Consider the following 22707-nt stretch of genomic DNA (forward strand, 5'->3'; position numbering starts at 1 on the left):
CAAGAAGAACATATCACTGCAAAGGCCATTTTTGCTCCTTCACAATCTACAGACCCAGAAAATAACACCGTCTTATTCCTCTACAAGCACTGCCCCAGGTTAAATTAATAGCTATGGCTTATATTTTAAGTTTAATCAAGAGACTTATCTCCAAAAACATATAATCAAGAAAGAATCCACTCTACTCACTACTGCAGCCTCTCTCTTGGACAGACTTAAAACAACAATTAACTTATCTGATTCTGTGCTGTGAACTTCACCCAACAGTTCCTCCAAGATTAGTTGTGAAATTCACTCTTTGTTAATCTTCCCAGATGCACTCCGATGTCCAGCGATACACGAATTCAAACAGCAAAGGCAGTAACTGTGCAGGTGCGCTCGCGCTCTCGCTCTCGCTCTCGCTCTCGCACTCTCGCACTCTCGCACTCTCTCTCACTCTCTCTCTCCTACACTGTCCTCACCATGTGCTTCCTTTGTCTGCTCTTCTCACTTTTAAACTGCTGTTGTTTTGACTTTTTTTTTCCAAAGTTCCAAAACAATGCAACAGCAGATTGCCTATTCTTTCCCCTAACCCTGATGGGCTCTTATCGTATTTAGCAGTCTCCTCTGCAGCATCTTGTCAAAGGCCTTCTGGAAATTCAAATTAATCACATCCACTAGCTCTCCTTTGTCTAACTTGTTTATTAACTCCTCAAAGAATTCTAACAGATTTGTCAGGCATGATCTCCCCTTGATGAAGCCATGCCGACTCAGCCCTATTTTACCATACACTTCCAAGTACTCTGTAATCTTTTCCTTAATAATGGACTGTAGAATCTAACCAAAGACCAACTATAACTGGCCTATAGTTTCCTGTCTTTTGCCTCCCTCCCTTTATAAGCAGGGTTGTTACATTAGCCATTTTCAGCCATCTGACTCCAGTGATTCCTGAAAGATCACCATCAATGCCTCTACAATCTCCTCAGCTATCTCCTTCAGACCTCTGGGGTGTAGTCCATCTGGCCAAGGTGATTTATCCATCTTCAGACTTTTTAGCTTCACCTGCACCTTCTACTTAGTGATAGCCACTGCATTCACTTTGGTCCCCTGAGTCTCTTGAAGTTTTAATATGTTACTGGTTTTTTCCAGTGTGAAAACTGATGCAAAATACTTGTTCAGTTCCTCCGCTGTTTCTTTGTACCCTATTACTGGTTCTCCAGCCACATTTTCCAGTGTTCTGATGTTCACTCTTGCCTCTCTCTTACCTTTTAGATATCTAAAAAAATTTCTTATCTTTTATATTACTTGCTGGTTTACACACATATTTCATCTTCTCTGGCTCCCCCTCTATTGCATTCTTAGTTATTGTCTACTAGTTTTTAAAGGCTTCCCAACCCTCTGGCTGCCTACTAATCTTCACCACATTGTATGCTTTCTGTTCTGCTTTTATGCTATTCCTGACTTCCTTTATCAGCCATCATTGCTTCATCCTCCCCTTAGAATGTTTCTTCTTCTGTGAGATGAATGTCTGCTGTGCCTTCCGAACTACCCCAAAAACACCTACCACTGCTGTTCCACTGTCTTCCCTGCTAGAGTCTGCTTCCAAACAACTCTGGCCAGCTTTGACCTTGTGTCTTTGTAATTCCCTTCACTCAATTGTAATACTGATACATTTGATTCCAGTTTTTCCCCCTCATTCTGCATGGTGAATTCTATCATATTATGGTCACTGTCCCCTAGGGGTTCCTTCACCTTACACTCCCTAATCAAGTCTGCCTGATTACACATCACCAAATCCAGAATTGTCTATTCACGAGTGGGCTCTACCACAAGCTACTCCAAAAAATTTCTCTTCTTCTGATTTTCCCAGCTTACCTGTATATTACCCACGTTTGATATAATTGTCCCTTTCTCACATACCTTTTCTATCCTCTGGTTTATTTTCAGCCCCACATCCTGACTATTGCTCGGAGAGCCTGTACATAGTTCCTTCATGATTCCTCAACTCTACCAGCAAAGATTCTAGACCTTCCCATTCTATATCACTACTTGCTATCGATATCAGCAATTTGCCCTCAATTCTGTGGGCTTCCAGCTTAGCTAACTTATAACTTAGCTCGCTCGTCTTTTATATGGGACTTCTTCAAGATCTTTGTAGAAGACCACATAAACAACATCCATTGACTTAACTCAGTCCACCACCTTTACCACCACCTGAAAAAGACTCTGAGGTTTGTCAGGCATAACCTACCCTTCATGAATCCATGCTGACTCTTCCTGGATATTTGATATTTTTTGACGTGATCAGTTACTCTATCCTTGATTATAGACACCTATAATTTCCTCACCACAGATACCAGGCTAACTGCTCTGTAATTCACTGATTTCCCTCTAGATTTAGGACAAACCTTTCCCTCCTGGAGTTTGTAGATGTACAACCGATTCCACCATAATTTGTGTGTCAGAATGCACCAATTGGTCATCCCTGGCCCTGACTCTTCCCCTCGATGTTATTGTTCCACTCGGTGTCACGAGATATTCACTTGTGACACCTGGACTGCAGTCCCTACCTTCCAGCTAACGGGGTTCATCAACAGATGAGGCTCTCTCCAGGCACTGACTTTGTGACTGTGATAGAGATTACAAGGTGAGGCATTTGAAATGCAGCACATCATCTTTCCGGCGGAATATGTTTCACATCTTTTATTCTGCAGAAGCTCCACTGGTCTTATTGGGACAATGAGACTACAATTGATTCAGACTTGTGTATATGAAGGTATATTGACAGAACTCTGCATTCTGTGCAATGACTGAACATCTATGCCACTGATGTGCCGTCAGAAGGTTTTGTATGTCGAGTAACAGGCCTAATCTCTACAGGCTGCTGACTGGTACGCCCTGGTGGTTTGGATCCTTTTGGCAGGTGTACACAATGGGCTTGAGACCTTGTGAGATCTAGATTACTGAGAGTCCCCTGCCCAGACGCATGTACATCCTCCTCAGTATGAGTCACCAGCAGCTGGAGGGATGAAGGTGAAGGGACAGGGCACCTCTGGAGTGCCCTGGGATGGTGCTGCCAAGGATCTCATATGCCTATCCTCCTCCTGATAGCATCACCCTGTCATCTTGATGAGATGGACATCTGAAGAGAGGTGATGGTTTGTTGGTGCCTACCTGTCACCATGGAAGCAATCATGGTGGTCCATAGCGAGGTTGAGGGGTTTGTTATCAAATGCTGTCCCACCCCACATCTAGCTGAATTTGGCTCAGATTTTCTTGCAATGTGCTAGAGACAATGGGCAGGGGGTGATGGGAATGGGTGCAGGAGCAGTTTATGAGCATTCATAACCATGCACAGGGGCAAATTATCCCACTGATGAGGAAGTGAAGTGGGCTGGAAGGGTTGGAGGTTTGAGAGGATGAGCTCGGTATGAGCCTTCGAGTGCCCATCATGCATATGATGCTCAGGCTTGCAGGCTATGAGCTTTTGTGAGATGCCTGTGCGGCAACAGAATGAGACTGAGTGATGCCCTGGAGACTGTGAGGTAGCAGAGATGAAATGGTTCCAGGAACCTTTGTAGAACACAGCAGATCACTGACCCTCTGATATGGTGACAAGAAAGGTAGTCCAATTGCAACATCCTCTCCCGAGCCAACATGCCCAGTTTACAGACCCTAATCACTGAAAACCAGCTCTGCTGGGTGGGTCATGTAGTTTAAAGACCTGACACTGGACTCCTCAGGCATGTGGTGCTTCATGTCATCCTGGAGTTCAGTCACAAGTGGTGTACTGCAAGGATCTGTTTTGGGGTTACTCATTTTTATAAATGACCTGGATGAGAGTGTAGAAGGATGGGTTAGTAAATTGGCAATGGCACTAAGGTCAGTAGAGTTGTAGATAGTGCCAAAGGATGCTGTGGGTTACAGAAGAACATAGATAAGCTTCAGAGCTGGGCTGAGAAGCAGAAAATGGAGTTTCATGTGGAAGAGTGTGAGGTGATTCACTTTGGAAGGAGCAACAGGAATAAAGAGTGCTGGGCTAATGGTCAGATTCTTGGTAATATAGATGAACAGAGAGATCCTGGTGTCTATGTACATAGATCCCTGAAAGTTACAACCCTGGTTAATAGGGTTGTTAAGAAGGCATACAGTGTGTTAGCTTTTATTAGTAGAAGGATTGAGTTTCAGAGCCATGGGGTCATGCTGCAGCTGTACAAAACTCTGGTGCGGTCGTAGTTGGAGTATTGCATCCAGTTCTGGTCACTGAATTATACGAAGAATGTGGAAACTTTGGAAAGGGTTCAGAAGAGATTTACTTGGATGTTGCCTGGTATGGAGGAAAAGTCTTACAAGGAAAGGCTGGGGAACTTGAGGCTGTTTTCATTAGAGAGAAGGTTGAGAGGTGACTTAATTGAGATATATAAGATAATCAGAGCATTAGATAGGCTGGACAGTGGGAGCCTTTTTCCTTGGATGGTGATGGCTAGCATGAGGGGACATAGCTTGAAATTGAGGGGGGATAGATATAGGACAGATGTCAGAGGTAGGTTCTTTACTCAGAGTGTAGTAGGGGCATGGAACGCACTGCCTGCAACAGTAGTAGACTCACCAACTTTAAGGGCATTTAAATGGTCTTTGGATAGACATATGGATGAAAATGGAATAGTGTAGGCTTCAGATTGGTTTCACAGGTCAGCGCAAAATCGAGGGCTGAAGGGCCTGTATGGTGCTGAAATGTTCTATATTCTTTGTCCCAGTGCCAGAGTCTTGGAGATGGAGGTGGAAATGGGTTGTCTTTAGTGTGGTTCTAACGGGCTCCAAGACACACAACATGGCTGAGAGCATTTCAGCAATCAGAATAGGGATCGGAGCATCGTGTCTCTATCTCTTCTGATACCACGAGGGTTGCAACACGTAGAACTGATGAGGATAGCAAGAGTAAAGATCTATAGTTGCAGAGAATATGCACGTGCGTGTTCTCATTGTGAGACTGGTAAGCTACTGCTTTATATTTGACCCACAGAAATGTTGTTTCTTTCCACCACTTTCTTATTTTGACCATTTTTGACTATGTGCTGGAAAGTGGTCTTTTCATTTGCAGGGAATGAAAAGACATGAATTGACAACAGGCAGTGGGAGGCCTTGAAATGGATGATTAATTGTTTGCAAAACTGCTTTGTGCTCGGGCGGGTATTGGGGGTGGGGAGTCATTCTGGCATCCGGTTGTCATGTGGGTGGTCTGGAGAATCTAAGCAATCCTTCCAACAATGAGAGCCATCCCCAGCAGCAATAACAGTGCTGCTGGAATGCCTTTAGGGGCTGCATCACATGTTGCCTCATCTTGGTCAGAATGACCTGAAGTGACTCAATGTTCTGCACCTTGCTGCTGCGTGTCCATACCTTATTGTATCGCAGTGTTGTGTTGAGCAACATAGTGTGACCATTCTGGAGATAGTGACTGGTGTGTACTGAGGTAACTCCAAGTCTGTTCAGATACCCGAAAGGGATCTTCAGCTTCCATAGCTTGCTCAGTGACGCACTTACTTGGCATATAGTTTCTATTGTATCCCTCCTGGGCCTCGGTGATCAGGTTCCACATGAGTAACATTGGTCACATTTTAAGTGGGTATTTCTTAGATCTAAGCAGCCAGCAAGTCTGCATAAAAAGGCAAGGGGATCAGGGAGGGTGGATTGCTGCAGGTCGAAAGCTGGCTCGAAAGGCCGAATGGCCTACTCCTGCATCTATAGTCTATAAAAGTATCATTACAGTGGGAGTCTTCTGCACACCACCAAAAAGATGGGTCTGTGGTTTAACACCAGCTGTGCTTTGATGGAACGGAAGTCTCTGCTGTTCTGAAAATTCAGGAGTGATTTGGTGATATTTTAATTCCCACATGTTTGTAGTCGGTGGTACCCTGCCCCTGAGGGAAGTTAGCAGAACTACACATCCACACGTCTGCTTATTCTGACTGATGTCATCACAAGATTTAAACTGTAGGGAGAGTCTGAATGGGCTGGGGCTGTTTTCTTTGGAGCGTCGGAGGTGACCTCCTAGAGGTTTATAAAATCATGAGGGGCATAGAATTGGGTAAATAGACAAGGTCTTATCCCTGGGGTGGGGGGAGTCCAGAACTAGAGGGCATAGATTAGTGTAGAATATCTGGGCGGCAGTTGGACCAAAGAGTCTGTTTCCATGCAGTACATCCATATGACTCTAATTGTCTGCTTGAGAAACGAACCATCAGTCCAAATTTGCTAAAATAACCATGGCTCGAACTGTGAACAAATCCTTGCATAAAAGCAGGCCAGAAAGTAACTGTGTGGTATCAATACTTATTAGCGTATTTCACAGTCTCTTAGCATTCTGAATTGCTGCTGTTGCTTTCACTGGTGAATTCCAGGAAACCCATGGACCCACGGTTAAATTGCATCTTGATTTCACTGTCATTGACTGGTTAATACATTGAAATTGACAATCTGTTTCTCCTGTTCTTATGCAGACTGTTGCATTAGAGTTAAATGTGGAAACTTATGGGTTAATGTGGGTTCCCAATATACCGTCAGTTTCCTCAGACCTGCTCCCAAATCCACATGTTCTTGGAAGACTTCAGCCAATGTAATCACTTTGTTCTGTTTCCTTTGACAAACCAAATGATTAATTTAACATTAATATTATGAAGCATTATCTCAAAAAGAAACTATTATTGAAATACCACTAGGGAAATATACTTTCAAGTTACATGTATGGCTTCTTCCAAACACAGAGTGAAAGTAAAGACTTCACATAGAAAAATTTAATTTATGACAAAAGCATTTTTGATCACAAAAAAATTTGAAGTAGGGTTCTTTTCCCCCATTCAGGGTCATTTTCACCAGATTTTATTCTTTTCTATCTGAAAGCATTGTGTTGAGGTGTTTTGTATTTTTCATAGAATCAGCTGCAGAGCCAGGTTTTTATGATGCTTGCAAGACATAATTACCTTCAACAGTGCACAGTTTTCACAATCAGCCTACCACAGCATTCACAAAGCAAAATATTTACAAAAGAGTGTGACATTTGTTGTCCATATTGATTTTTCTCCTAAGCAGGTAAAGAGTTTTAATTAAAATTAGAATTTTACAAAAAGCAATATTTATGAAGAAGGTACATGTTGGCTTTGTTCTAAAGAAGCATTTAATAGAGCCTTGACGAATTGACCTATCGTTCTATTTCCTGCCTTTCAATCGCAATGATCCTTTGCTGGAAAAGGCTTTTATTACACATTCTCTTAAGTGATTGCAATTTAGCAGCAGCCTCTTGTGAACAAAGACTGCTGCAAACAATGCAAACAGCTAAAGAGGGAGAAATATTCCGAAGAATGTGGACAATTGTGAGGATGAGCTTTGTATGCCAAGGGGAGCCATTGCAATGACTTGCTTTGAGTTCATGCAATTTAGAAGCTTCTGTGAATTAATGTTTGTTGTTGTCAGTGGAAGAATATTTGAATTCAAAAATACCTAAGTATTATTTACAATTATTGTCTTAACAGAATAGAATCAACTTACTGAGTATACATCATTTTGACCAACCCAAGGGCTCCCAAATTCTAAGGCTTTTGACTTTAATTCTATTATAAACATGGATGTTGAAAATTTGGGTAGTTACTGAAATAGGAACTGAGATATCTGTGTTAATGCCTGTTTGGTGCATATAATGCAGGTAGCATGCCATCTTTGTGTTGTCTGCTCATTTAAATGTGACCAGTGATAAATGTGCAAATGGCCCTAAATCACTTAAAGCAATTACTTAAAGTCAGTTTGCACCTCTCAAAGCAGAAATGCATTGTGGCTGGAGCAGATGCCGTGGGTCTTGTGAGAGCAAACTCTGAGTTGAACGTGGAAGAGAACTGGCTTCCATACATTTTATTGATTTTTGCGCAACTTGGTGGAAGAGATAGAAAGGAGAGGCTTTCTGTATCTACAGGGACCAGAGCACCCTCCAGCCACACAGTATCAAGATAGTGTGAGGAGATAGCTATCAAAACCAATGCCATAACTTTAACGCCAACGATCTGAATGCAGTGCTGTAGGAAATACATAGACCTCATATAGGTGATCAAGATCAGTGAATGTGTGTCTTCAAATCCCATATGCTACTAACTGCACCTCAAGCCTCAGATGCTACTGAATGCATTGGCAGACCTACCAGGCAGCCTGTGGTCAACATCAATGAACATAGAGAACAGCAAGGGTTTTGCACAGAGCTTGAAGCCTGACTTCTGCATTGTAGAAGTGGGTGCTCAAATCTACTCTCAGGCTCACAGACACTCATCATATATTTTACAACACAAGTGATTTTCACCAAAGACATGAGTTCTGCAGTGTAGTGAAGTGATAAAGTTCAAACTGTTCCCATCTCGTTCATGGATATCTATATATAATATGATTTACAGGGTGTCACAAAACTCCAACAACCTATTCTCCAGAAAAAATGACTAGAATTGATGAGGTGCTTCCGGTGGGAGTGAGGGTCAAATGAGAGAAGTTAACAGAATAGAGCAGTAGCCCCATGGATCAAGAGCCTGGTGGTCTTTTTCAGGACAGCATCACTCTTTCTCATCACTGTCCATCCACCATTACCCTTACTGTTCCCTCTCAGTCAGACTGGGGCCGCAATACTGAGCGTTATGGTCTGCAGCTGGGCTTTCTCAGCCTAGAATGACTTGAGATTATCCTGTAAGGTACCTCCACAGTTCTCAACTGAAAATAAGCAGCCTTCCACCAGCCAGAAAATTCAATAAGAGGCCTAGGACAAGCAAAGCCACATTGAGGGCAGAGACACCAAAGAGAATGCACAAGTGCCATTTGATTTCATGTGCTTGTAATGTGGCAGGGTTCTATTTTACAGGATTTATTTTGATTATTTATTTTTGTAGAGGCCTTTACATTGGAAACAATGCCCGCCCCTTCAGAATGCCCTAAAGCTCATTTACGTGATTGACCCTGGTACCCAGAAGGTAACATACCATCATGAAGTCACACTTCCAGCTGCTAAAGTGCCTGTCTACACCTGGCACTAACATTCTGCGACCACTATTGTCCTTCCACACTTCTTCCCTTCCCTCTGACTAGCAGGATCACCCACAGTGCCATTGTCTTGGGTCTGGCTGTCTGCTAGGGAGAACCCCTCCCTCTCACCATTTCCCAAGGCCAAAAAATGCTTTGTAAATAGGCTTACACTCCCAACACCGAGAGCTCAAGCTGCAAGGGCCAGGAGCAGCTCCTACACACACAGTCATTCCAACTGTCAGGAATGCATCTCAGATTCCCCATGCAGTGCAGGATGCAAACCAGGAGCTGGAGCTTCAAGACATTTTCAAACTAAATAGAAGATGGACTTTTGAATTCATTTTACTCTTACTCATATTTAAATAAAGATTTTCTTGTCTATGGTGCTGAGTCTCTGTGAGAGACCTCACCTCACCCGCCCCCTCAGTGACACTAACTGTATATCAGAGGGTCCTCACCTCACCTGCCCGTCTCAGTGACACTGACTGTATGTCAGAGGGTCCTCACCTCACCCAACCCTCTCAGTGACACTGACTGTATATCAGAGGGTCCTCACCTCACCCACCCCTCTCAGTGACACTGACTGTGTGTCAGAGGGTCCTCACCTCACCCGCCCGTCTCAGTGACACTGACTGTATGTCAGAGGGTCCTCACCTCACCCAACCCTCTCAGTGACACTGACTTTTTTTTTGTTTCAAAAATATACTTTATTCATAAAATAATTTGATGGTCTGTACAGTTGGTCATGCCATACATATGTAAACATGTAGATACAGAGATCAAAACTTATCATTTTTATACAGGTCTGTACATTTTTCAATGATATGCCCATATGATTAGCTGAGGCGCCAGCAGAGCCCAAATGACTGCATGGGCCCCCTGTTCTTCGTTAGGCAGGCAGACTTTACACAGTGGTCTTTCCCCACCGCGCCTTGGCGGCAGCTGCCCCAAGCTTCAGCACGTCCCTCAACACATAGTCCGGGACCATGGAATGTGCCAGTCTGCAACACTCAGTCGGGGTCAACTCCTTCAGCTGGAAGATCAGCAGGTTTCGGACTGCCCGGAGAGCGTCCTTCACCGAGTTGATGATCCTCCAGACACAGTTGATGTTCGTCTCGGTGTGCCTCCCGGGGAACAGACCGTAGAGCACGGAGTCCCGCGTCACGGCGCTGCTCGGGACGAACCTCGACAAACACCACTGCATTCCTCTCCAGACTTCCTCTGCATAGGCACGTTCCAGAAGGAGGTGTGTGACAGTCTCGTCCCCCCCGCAGCCGCTTCGAGGGCAGCGTGCGGTGCGGCTGAGAGTCCGGGCGTGCATAAAGGATCTCACAGGCAGAGCCCTTCTCACCACCAGCCAAGCCATGTCTTGGTGCTTGTTGGAACGTTCTGGCTATGAGGCATTCTGCCAAATGGCTTTGACAGTCTGCTCAGGGAACCGCTCGATAGGATCCGCCCTCTCCTTTTCCCGAAGGGTCTCAAGGACACTACGTGCTGACCACTTCCTAATAGACTTGTGGTCAAAGGTGTTTTTCTTCATAAATTTCTCCACGAAGGACAGGTGAATACGGAATGGTCCAACTACTCAGAGTGTTCCGCGGCAGCGAGGCCAGGCCCATCCTTCGCAACACCGGGGACAGGTAGAACCTCAGTACGTAGTGACACTTGGTGTTTGCGTACCGGGGATCCACGCACAGCTTGATGCAGCCACACACAAAGGTGGCCATCAGGGTGAGGGTGGCATTGGGTGTATTTTTTCCCCCGTTGCCCAGATCTTTATACAGTGAGTCCCTTCGGATCCGGTCCATCTTTGACCTCCATATAAACTGGAAGATGGCCCGGGTGACTGCAGCGGCACAGGTTCTGGGAATAGGCCAGACCTGTGCCACGTATAATAGCATGTATATCAGAGGGTCCTCACCTCACCTGCCCCTCTCAGTGACACTGACTGTATATCAGAGGGTCCTCACCTCTAATAAATATGGAAACTAGCAAAATAGAAGTGCCAGAAAATCTTACTAAAATCTAACATGAGGTAGATCATGGTTTCTTTAAATGCTGCTGCTCAGGGAGCTCTTCTATCCTTCTTAGAGTGTACAGTCATGTAAGTTTAAGAGGGAAAGGCTGGAGTTAGAAAACAACACCATTGTGAAACAATGTGGTTTGCTTATTAACATAATGAGCTTCTTGCTCTGCTTCCTTCCAACAGATGGTACCTGAGCACTGCCACCTTTACCCAGTTAGTGTTTGGTACACTTCATGTCAGAGTGTCTGGAGTGCTCTGTGGATGCAGACATGTCTCTCCTCTAATTAAGGCCCATCATCATAAATATAATCTCAGTGAACCTTTTTTGCATCATTGGCACAACTTTGAAATCCTTTCCAAAGTAGGGTGTCTAAAACAGGACACAGTCTCAGTGACACTGACTGTATGTCAGAGGGTCCTCACCTCTAATAAATGTGGAAACCAGCAAAATAGAAATGCCAGAAAATCTTATTAAAATCTAATCTGTGAGGTAGATCATGGTTTCTTTAAATGCTGTTGCTCAGAGAGCTCTTCTATCCTTCTGAGCTGGAGTTTGAAAGCAGGAATTGGAGGCAGGCAGACCACCCGACTACTGTTCAGGCTGCTGGTCGTCTCATGGAGGGGGTTCCCATGATGGTCGTGTCCAGGTAGATGTGGAATTCTACATATGACATCTGACCTTTGCAACCTCTCTCTCTCTCTCTCTCCATTATGAATTGGTTCCAACCTTTGATTTGTAAAATTTTACCATTACCTAGCTATTCTTGTGTATGTTGTGAGGACTGCAGATGCTGTAGATCAGAGCTGATAATGTGTTGCTGGAAGGGCTCATGCCTGAAACGTCGATTCTCCTGCTCCTTGGATGCTGCCTGACCTGCTGCGCTTTCCCAGCAACACATTATCAGCTCTTGTGTATGTTGTCCCTATCAATGAAACCTAGGATCCTGTACTTTTAAATAGTTTAATTTTAAAGATCTGTCTGTGTGAATCCTTAAATCTCTCTTTCTTAAAGTGTTACCATCAAGTAAATATATTGTCTTTTTATTCTTCCCTTCAAACTTTACCACCTTATATTTCTGCACAGTAATGCCCTGGTATCAATGAAAAAAGGTACCAGATTAAAAAATGCTACTGCAAAAACTGGAACAAAAATACAATGTTTCTTCCCCTGTAAGAATGCTATTCCCCATAGCTTCATGCCTAAACTTCTCCTCTACGCAGACAGCACAAAAATATGAAACAATTGTATTTTGTATCACAGAGATTTTAACGGGTAGAAGATGAACCATAATATGAGGGGTCATTCGAAGTAATGATGTCAGCAGACTCCAACAACATTCAATTAAATTAAATTAAATTTACAAATTGTGAACGACACATACAGGTCTGAATAGTCTTGTATATCTCAAAACATCAGCTCTAATACAACCGCTGTGTTCATTTCCAAGTACGGGGGAACCTCGATTATCCGAACGTGATGGGCAGGGACTATTTCGCTCGGATAATCGATTATTTGGTTAATCGATTAAATGCCTTTCCCCTCTGAGTTTTTAAAGTCTGCACCTCATTCAGGAGACTGCAGCAGCACAGCGCGCGAGCCCCTGCCCCCAACCCCGTCCAACACCGCCCCTCCTGCCCCCAATACCATGCAACACCTCCCCCGTCCCCAACACCGCCCCTCCGCCCTCAACCATGTCCAACACCTCCACCTGCCCCCAACCCTGTCCCAACACCGTGCAACTCCTCCTTGCGCCCCCAACCATGTCCAACACCTCTCCCTGTCTCCAACACCGTTCCTCACCGCCAACACGTGCAATACCGCCCCCCACTCCCAACCATGTCCAACACCTCCCCCTGCCTCCAACACCGCTCCCCACCCCCAACACGTGCAATACTGCCCCCCGACCCCAACCATGTCCAACACCTCCCCCTGCCTCCAACACCGCTCCCCACCCCCAACACGTGCAATACTGCCCCCCGACCCCAACCATGTCCAACACCTCCCCCTGCCTCCAACACCGCTCCCCACCCCCAACACGTGCAATACTGCCCCCCGACCCCAACCATGTCCAACACCTCCCCCTGCCTCCAACACCGCTCCCCACCCCCAACACGTGCAATACTGCCCCCCGACCCCAACCATGTCCAACACCTCCCCCTGCCTCCAACACCGCTCCCCACCCCCAACACGTGCAATACCGCCCCCTGCCTCCAATACCGCTCCCCGCCCCCAACACTGTCCAACACCTCCCCCTGCCTCCAACTCCGTCCAACACCGCTCCCCACCCCCAACACTGTGCAACACCTCCCCCAACCATGTCCAACACCTCCCCCTGCCCCCAACCATGTCCAACACCTACCCCTGCTTCCAACCCTGTCTAACACCTCCCCCACCCCCAACACCGTGCAACACCATCCCCCGCCCCCAACCATGTCCAACATCTCCCCCTGCCTCCAACCCTGTCCAACACCGCTCCCCAGCCCAACACCGCCTCCCTGCCCCCAACCATGTCCAACACCTCCCCCTGCTTCCAACCCTGTCTAACACCTCCCCCACCCCCAACACCGTGCAACACCGCCTCCCTGCCCCCAACCATGTCCAACATCTCCCCCTGCCTCCAACCCTGTCCAACACCGCTCCCCAGCCCAACACCGCCTCCCTGCCCCCAACCATGTCCAACACCTCCCCCTGCTTCCAACCCTGTCTAACACCTCCCCCACCCCCAACACCGTGCAACACCGCCTCCCTGCCCCCAACCATGTCCAACATCTCCCCCTGCCTCCAACCCTGTCCAACACCGCTCCCCAGCCCAACACCGCCTCCCTGCCCCCAACCATGTCCAACACCTCCCCCTGCTTCCAACCATGTCCAACACCGTTCCCCACCCCCAACACTGTGCAACACCTCCCCCCGCCCCCAACCATGTCCAACACCTCCCCCTGCCTCCAACCCTGTCCAACACTGCTCCCCACCCCCAATACCGCTCCCCACCCCCAACACTGTGCAACACCTCCCCCCGCCCCCAACCATGTCCAACACCTCCCCCTGCCTCCAACCCCGTCCAACACTGCTCCCCACCCCCAATACCGCCCCCCGCCCCCAACCATGTCCAACACCTCCTCCTGCTTCCAACCCCGTCCAACACCGCTCCCCACCCCCAACACTGTGCAACACCGCCCCCCGCCCCCAACCATGTCCAACACCTCCTCCTGCTTCCAACCCCGTCCAACACCGCTCCCCGCCCCCAACACTTTGCAACACCTCCCCCGCCCCCAACCATGTCCAACACCTCCCCCTGCTTTCAACCCAGCCCAACACCTCCCCCTGACCCCAACACCGCCCCCCGCTCCCCCGCCCCAAACATGTCCAACACCTCCCCCTGCTTTCAACTCTATCCAACACTGCTCCCCACCCCCAACACCGTGCAACACCTCCCCCGCCCCCAACCATGTCCAACACCTCCCCCTGCCTCCAACCCCGTCCCAACACCGCTCCCCCGCCCCCAACACCGTCAACACCTCCCCCCGCCCCCAACCATGTCCAACACCTCCCCCTGCTTCCAAACCCGTCCAACACTGCCCCCTGCCCCCAACATCGTGCAACACCGCCCCCCGCCCCCAACCATGTCCAATACCTCCCCCTGCCTCCAACCCCGTCCAACACCGCTCCCCACCCCCAACACTTGCAACACCTCCCCCCGCCCGAACACTGCCCCCTGCCCCCAACCCCGTCCAACAACTCCCCCACCCCCAACCCCGTCCAACACCTCCCCCCAACCCCAACACCGCCCCCTGACCCTCAACACGGCCCCCGATCCTCAACAACGCCCTCTGCCCCCAACCATATCCAACACTGCCCCTGCCCCCAACACCACTCCTGACCCCAACCGTGTCCAACGGCATCTGCCCCCTGACCCCAGCACCGCCCCCTGACCCTACCGCCGACCTCTGCCCCCAAAACCACTCCCTGCCCGTCCCCCAACCCCATATACCCCCGCCCATCTCCGGGGCAGCTGGACTGGACACCAACAAGACTGCTGCTGCTGCCTTTGTGGGGGAAATCTCCAAAAGCGTGCGCGGGCGCACACATACACACAACTTTTTACTGCAACTTTTTGACAGGTTCCATCTTTGCCCTGTACAGGACAATGTTGGAGAGATTAGGTGGGGAAGGGGGGGTTCAGGATACACCTCTGTATAGAACTCCAGGGAAAGTGTGGGGAGAGAGAGAGAGGGTGGGAGGGCAGTCATTTGGAGCCGGTGCCTGTTTAATCACTGTAAACAAAAGACGCGATGACTGTTGGAAACACATCTTTGATGTAATGTTTCCATCGGGACCTCGCGATCTCCTTCGGATAATTCGATTTTCAGATAATTGGTATTCGGATAATCGAGGTTCCTCTGTATCAATAGTTTTAACTGTATTTGTCTCTGGGTTTGGCCTGAGTGCAGAAACCGAGAGTGCTTTCCTCTCGGGTGAAGCCCAGCATGAAGAATATTGGGAAAATGAAATTAATATGCAATACTTACCTGCAACAGATTTTGTTGCATTGAGTTTCAAAGACCTGGGCCTCCAATATGGTGGACTCTACAAAATAATAATATCACCAATATAGAGAATTTGAATGTTGTTAAAATATAAGGGATTTGAATCATTTTGCTAATCGAGAAACATAATAAGTATATTACCTTTTAACATTTTAACAAGCATATGTCTGAACTCAAATAACCATGTTACTAAAATGGTGGTAAATCCTTTTCTGTCCCTGACAGATGTCAAGGTTTTAGAGAACAGACATCTGATTGAAAGTGTTCAAGAACAGGTCCATGCTGCCCTCTTGGACTACACCATGTGCAACTACCCACAGCATGGGGACAAGTTTGGACAGCTGTTGCTGAGGTTACCTGAAATCCGTGCAATAAGTATGCAGGCTGAGGAATACCTGTACTACAAACACCTGAGTGGGGAGGTGCCATGCAACAACTTACTGATTGAGATGCTTCATGCCAAGAGAGCTTAAGGCCTTGAACTATGAACTATATAACAGCCACAATTTTCCAAAGGAAGGTTGTTGATTCTTACATATAAATATATATATATATACATATTATATTCCCTTTATATTACAGAAATAATGTAATTAGAAAGTAAACAAATGATTTTTAAATATACAGAAGCTACATAATCTTGGAATACATGCATAAATAGTATGTACAAATTTTTTTCTTTTTTTTCCCCCTTTTCACGGTAAGAATTTTGACTTTACCTTAAAACAGGTTGTTTCTTATAACCACAGCCCAGTCATTATTAGAGTCGCTCGTAACCTTTAGTGTTTACTACATCAATGAAAACTGAAAACCAGCAAAAGAATGGCATCTGCATTTTATAAAAGCTGTACAACATGGCAACTTTTTGAACTGAGGTTACATGAAGCATACACATTAATTAAGACCTAATGTAAGGGACTATAATTTCCACTTGTTTCTCTGGAAACAATGATGCACATTATAAAACAACAACTTCTTAAAAAATTCAAATTATTATAAAAATGAATGTAAAATAATATGCAAAATTGGAGTCAGCACAGTGATACTTTTAGAGCCCTCAGCGACTGAAAGCTGAGAATATCAGGCTAAGAGCCACTGTGTCTTTACGATAAATCATTTGAGTTTGCTTTATACACATCTGCAAGAAAACTGTGCACACTTGTATTTTAATATTTGAAAGCTGAATGCACTTGTATTTTTTTCAAAGAGTTGCAAACAGTCAAGAGTATTGTATTTGTTATTTTTATGTCTCAAGTGTGTTTTTCTGAGAGATATAGTAAATTGTGGAAAATGAGAAAATGACAGTTAAAAATGTTTTATGGGAATTAATATTTAATTAGTACACAACTGCTAATATTGTCAATTTTAACATATTCTTTGCATAATAGTTATACTGTATTAACAGTATTCTTGTATTGTGTTTTCTTGCATGTGTTCCCTCTTTTCCTTGCAGTGAAATAAACTGATCAGATTTGTACACCAGTGGTGTTCCTACTTATAACTCCTTAAGTGCCAAATAAAATTTAAAGTTATCCAACTCAACAGATAAAAGAGGTTTTGTTCCCTTCACAGTGTCATTATGTTAACATAGCTACAACTGTTCTGTGGGAGTCATTAGAATGATAATTCATACAAGTGAAAAATTAAAATGGCACACACTTACAAACAAAGTGGCTGTGGTGCACAGACTCTGTAGTTGCTTGAAAATTTCTCTAAGGTTGTAGATGCTGTTCCCTCCCAGTGAATAATGCATATGCATCAACTTTTTTAAAAAGATCTATCATTCATTACCAAAGATCCAAATCCTCTGTGACACAAAATATTTTAATCCATATAATGCCACCAGAAAACAATTGTTTCTTTTCAAATCACTTTTAGCACTATCGAACAGGTGTCTGATTTCAGCTCAGGGGCACACTAAATGCATTAGTTATTATAACTAATGAAGGTTAGATATTTAAATTCCATTGTGATGAGACCAGCAATGTATATAATATTTTATTCTTTTTAATACCTCAAGGAAATCATATAAGGACTATCTGGAAGATTGGGCAACAAGATATGAATTTGTCCCCCACACTTAAGAGTCAGTTACATATCAAGAATTGTTTTTACAAATAGAAATGTTTGTAAGTCTATAATATAAAAGGGATGGGGGGAAAGAGGTAGCCATTTTATTTACTTCTGTGAAGAAAATTTCCTGAGGCTGTGTGTAACTTGTTATCTGTGAGTGATTGGGAGTTTAGCACACATGAAGCAGACCATGTATTGTATTTTTCCCTTTGTGTGTCCTCAGTATTTTACCAAGAGCTACAACCGCTGTTCTCTCAATTGTGCAAAAGACAGCATTGAACTTTTGTCTTACAAACTTAATGGAAGATGTTGTCCAATCATTGTGCAACTATGACCTTGTATATTAAGGTTATTTTTAAATTTGAGTCAAAGAATCATAGAAATGTACAGCACGGAACCTGGTCCAACTCTGACCAGGTGTCCTAACCTAATCTAATTCCATTTGCCTGCACTTGGTCCATACCCTTCTTATTCATATACCCATCCAGATGCCTTTTAAATGTTGTCATTGTACCAGCCTCCACCACTTCCTCTGGCAGCTCATTCCATACACGCATCACCCTGTGTGTGAAAAAGTTGCCGCTTAGGTCCCTTTTAATTTTCTTCCCTCCCACCCTAAACCGATGTCCTCTAGTTCTGGACTCTCCCATTCCAGGGAGAAGACCTTGTCTATTTACCCTATCCATGCCTCTCATTTTTAAAATCTCTATAAAGTCACCCCTCAGCCTCTGACGCTCCAGGGAAAATAGCCCCAGCCTATTCAGCCTTTCTAGTGTTTACTGTGGAGAAAGACATGGAGGATATAAATGGTGACATCTTGAAAAATGTCCATATTGCAGAGGATGAGGTATGGAATTCTTAAAATGCATAAAGGTGCAATTATTTTAAATTAATTAACATCGATACTTTTTTAGAGGCCTGCTTGCATTTCATTGATAAATATAAAACTGTGATATTAGATGAAAGTGAGAAAAGTGCCGTGGACGATGCATGTTCACATCTTCTTTACAGAATTTTGTTCAAGCATGTTGACCATTGTGAAAGAGGAAGTTACATAGGAGAATGACATTGACATTTCTTGCAGAATTATTATAGTTTTAATAACTCCTGTACACTTCACATTATGTATGTATGAACCAGAACATTAAGAAGTGGCTGGTGTTTGATAAACTTTGATATTTCATTCAGGGAAAACAATTGGCTAGATTAATTGAAACAGCAAACGGTTACAGAATGTGAAAGGAAGAGCCATATCAAAATAGATATTAAAATGTTCTCATCCTGATGGTTTCTCAGTTTGCTGATTTTTAAAATTTCATAATATATTTATTGTCATTTTTTAAAATTAACTTTTTAATGAATGACTTAATGGTTAAGTAAATCATATCACGACAAATTGCAAAATCCTCAAAGTGTGGATTTTTATTTACATTATGTCTCACAAAACTTGTTGAGATATCCTGATCTATTATTTTATTATAGCTGTTTAGATGTGGGCTCTGTAATGAGTCAATTTCCTTTCTATTTCTGCAGAGTATATTGTACATTGCTGTGAAAAATAAATATGTAGCTCTAGGATTTTTGCCGTGTAGAAACTAATTATAACAGTCAAACTAGTCTGACATGACTTTTTTCTGGTTTTTCATTACTTCTCACAGGCTAAAAATAGACATTTAAAGTGTACTTTATAGCTTTTGACTTTAATCTCAGGTTGAAGTTCAACGTCTAAACTTTCACTGGTAATTTTCAAATATTTCATTCTGAACACATCATCATATTTTTTCTGTTCCACTCAGTTAACTTACCAATTTTCCAAATCTTCAGCCATGTTCCAATACATAAAAGCAGTGAAATCTCATCACTTAATATAAAGTAACTATGGAAACTGCAACTTTTTACAAGTCAATGTTGTAAAAATTAAAACATTTAAACAATGACTTTTCTTTCCATTAAACGTTTTGAACGCATCTTTAAAATATGTAACATGCACTGTCATTCTCTTAAACGAATCCATGTTGGTTTCATTGCGTTGACTGTACCAAAACTCAAAAACAGAATTTTGTAGGTCATTGCAACTTGTTTTGATATTTCATTAGGATTTAATTTCAAATATTCTCTTGCAATAGATGCAGGGTGAAAGGCAAGGCAAGAAATCAATGGTCTTTGGGAGAAGTGGTTGATTGGTCATTTCTCATTTGGACTTAGGATTTAATTATTCTGATTATAATTCTATTTGTTTGAACGATTCATGAATTGTGAATTGCTATATTCTCGTGAATTGACATATTACTACAAAATAATTATATTCACTTAAAAGACTTACATTTCAAACTCCACCAAATATCAAATTCAGAATTTTAATCTGGATAAATTCTAACAGATTTAATTGAAACCAAAGCCATTTCATACCTACATAATCACCTATCATTTTGCTCCTTTGTCAGCAACCTCTATCCATAGTTCTTTTCGAAAACTGATACTAAGTAGAGAGGAAATTGCAGGATCAGATGGAGTAACGGAAATCTCAAATTCATCAAATGTGTCAGAATGTTATTCTCAGGATATGATTATACTTTTAAAACTATAAGTGTTTAAAAATAGCTGATCAATGAAGAACGTTTGATGTTTTAAGAGTTTAACTTATCAGATTTCAAGGATTAATTTGGAGACCCATTATTGTCAAAACCCAAAATAAGATTGTTCTTAAAATATTTTCTTCTGTACTTCCCTTCATTATAATTCAACATTTCTGGATGATTTATACTTAAGAATCAATACAACAAAGCAATGTTCTGCAACTGCTATCAGTATAACTATGTCAAAAATGTATTCTGAGCAATGTGTCTTAATGCATTGAAACATTTTATTTTAAATGCAACAATTTAAAAAGATAAGAAATTTCGACTAGTTATAGTGTTTATTAGGATTTCTTACTATATTTTGGAAAGTACTTTTTAAAGATATTTTGGAATAGCAACACAGCAGAATACTTCATTGATTCTTCTAAAATTATCTGTATTTTAATCACTGCCAAACTGACTGTGTTATGTAATATTTTCATTAAAGATGTATTGAAATAAATTCTGTTCCATTTTTGTATTTGCTTGGAATAGTATATAAAGTATCGCTATAAAGAACACTGGGCTGAAACATTTTCCTTTAGCTAAGTGTGAGTTGTGTTGAGATTTTTTGGAGGGATTCTCACTGCAAGGTCCAGTGAGATTTCTCGCCTTATCTTAACAAACAAACCTCAAACAAACAAACGAACAAACTACCTACCCTACCCTATGACATCCCTATGTTGATATTATTCCTATCTTTTCACTGTTCCCACCAGATATCTACCAAGAGATAGGCTTCCCTTGTGCCTGTGACATCTTTAATGCCCCTTTGTGTAGCTGGTTAAGCATGTCAGCACGAGCTGTCCTGCACAGTTCCTGACATTTGCCCTGGAAATGGCTGACAGGGGGAAGTTAGCATGCCCAGCTGTGGGCTGTATTCTGGAGGTCCTGCTGGAGACTGTGGTGCATGGCTGGGATGAGCTCTCGCCCCAATGGACCAGCACTGGAAGAAGAAGATCAATGGCCTCCTCTCTACCAGCAGATATCTTCTGACAAGTACCTCATATTTACTCTCTCTCTGTTCCTGCACCCATCTCTTACCAAGGCTCATACTCCACACCACACAATATTGCCTACATTTTCCCCATTTATTCTCACTTAGCCCAACACTAGACATCAACTCAGTTTTCCCTATGCACCACCTACTTGCTCAGAATAAACCCCTATCTGCCCCAAAACTAACAGCTTTGCTATGCACTTTCATCTCGCATTATCCTTTTATATTATTCACTTGTGGGACATTGCAGGCTGGCCAGCATTTATTGCTCATCTCTAGTTGCCTTTGGGAAGGTGGTGATGAGCTGCTTTCTTGAACATTGCAATCCAATACCTGACTATCTCTTATTCCAGTGGGTAAGCAAATCCCCGCAGGACAGAAATAGTAAAGCTGGATGGTGGACTCCCAATATTCAGCTCCTCATCCATTACATGGACAGCATCCTGACTCAGCACCCTGAGAAGCCGGCTGACTGTGTTCAATGCTCTGGACTGGTTTTGGAGGCTGCCCTTGACTTGCTGTGCTAGGACCCCCCAGACTGTAGGCTTTCTTCCTCAATGTGATTGAAGTCTGCTATAACTACAAGCAGCTTCCTGGCTTTGTGTCTGCATTTCACATCAAGGCAAGTCAGAATTAATATGACCCAGGTATCTCTGCCTGAGGCGAACATGTGTAAAAGAGGCAACGCAAGGCAGGGATGCTGTGAACATCCAGATAGATTCAGATTGGTTGCTATGACAACAAGCAAAAAGCATTGAGACGCAGCCAGATCTGGTCCATGAGCTGGGTGCATGTCCCTCAGTGCACAGTGTCCTTACTGCAGCACTACAATGATTGCTGCTGGAGCAACCGGTGGTGCAGCATTGAAGAGCAGAGACATCAGGGAAGTGAATTGGAGAAGTATCATAATGAATCTTAGAGGTTGACACATATTGGATGCCAGTGTCCATGGATGTAAGGTGCATGTGACCTGTGCCCATGGAGTGTGTCCTAAGATGTTTGAGCCTGGTGTTCAACATGGAGGCTCCATGTTGTCCATTGCTTGTCCGTCATTTTTGGGAAGATTGAAAGCTGAATATTAATGAGGCAGATTGTGCTGGTAATAAGATGCTTAACAAGCTATAATCTACTTTAATTGGTGAATCACTGCTGCCTAGTGGGAAACTCACCATGTCACTTGTGAAAAGCATTAATGATGTAACATATTGTTCCCTGCGGCAAGATAACCCTTGCCCAGATAACTCACCTGATTCTGCCACAAATCTTACCATAGCTCATATCATTCAGGCCACTATAAGATTCTGCCCACTTTTACAAAACTAAAATATTATGCAAAGGTACTAATGGTGTTCAATTTCTTCACACATTATACCACAGTTAATTTTAAATATGTAGATATATACATAATACCATTT

At 43.8% G+C, this 22707-nt stretch overlaps 1 protein-coding gene across 1 annotated transcript in view; it reads left to right on the forward strand.

Annotated features, from left to right (window-relative positions):
• LOC122564839 (nuclear receptor subfamily 5 group A member 2-like) overlaps positions 1–20744 on the forward strand; it is a 116739-nt gene extending 95995 nt beyond the window's left edge. Inside the window, exon 7 of the mRNA XM_043720163.2 lies at positions 15827–20744. Coding sequence (XP_043576098.2) covers positions 15827–16074 — 248 coding nt within the window. The 3' untranslated portion in view covers positions 16075–20744. The remainder of the gene's footprint in view (positions 1–15826) is intronic.
• Positions 20745–22707: the final 1963 nt, after the last annotated feature.

Source organism: Chiloscyllium plagiosum, unplaced genomic scaffold (assembly GCF_037043375.1).
Source record: "Chiloscyllium plagiosum isolate Xiang-an unplaced genomic scaffold, Cpla_swu_hap1 HiC_scaffold_21, whole genome shotgun sequence".
NCBI lineage: Eukaryota > Metazoa > Chordata > Chondrichthyes > Orectolobiformes > Hemiscylliidae > Chiloscyllium > Chiloscyllium plagiosum.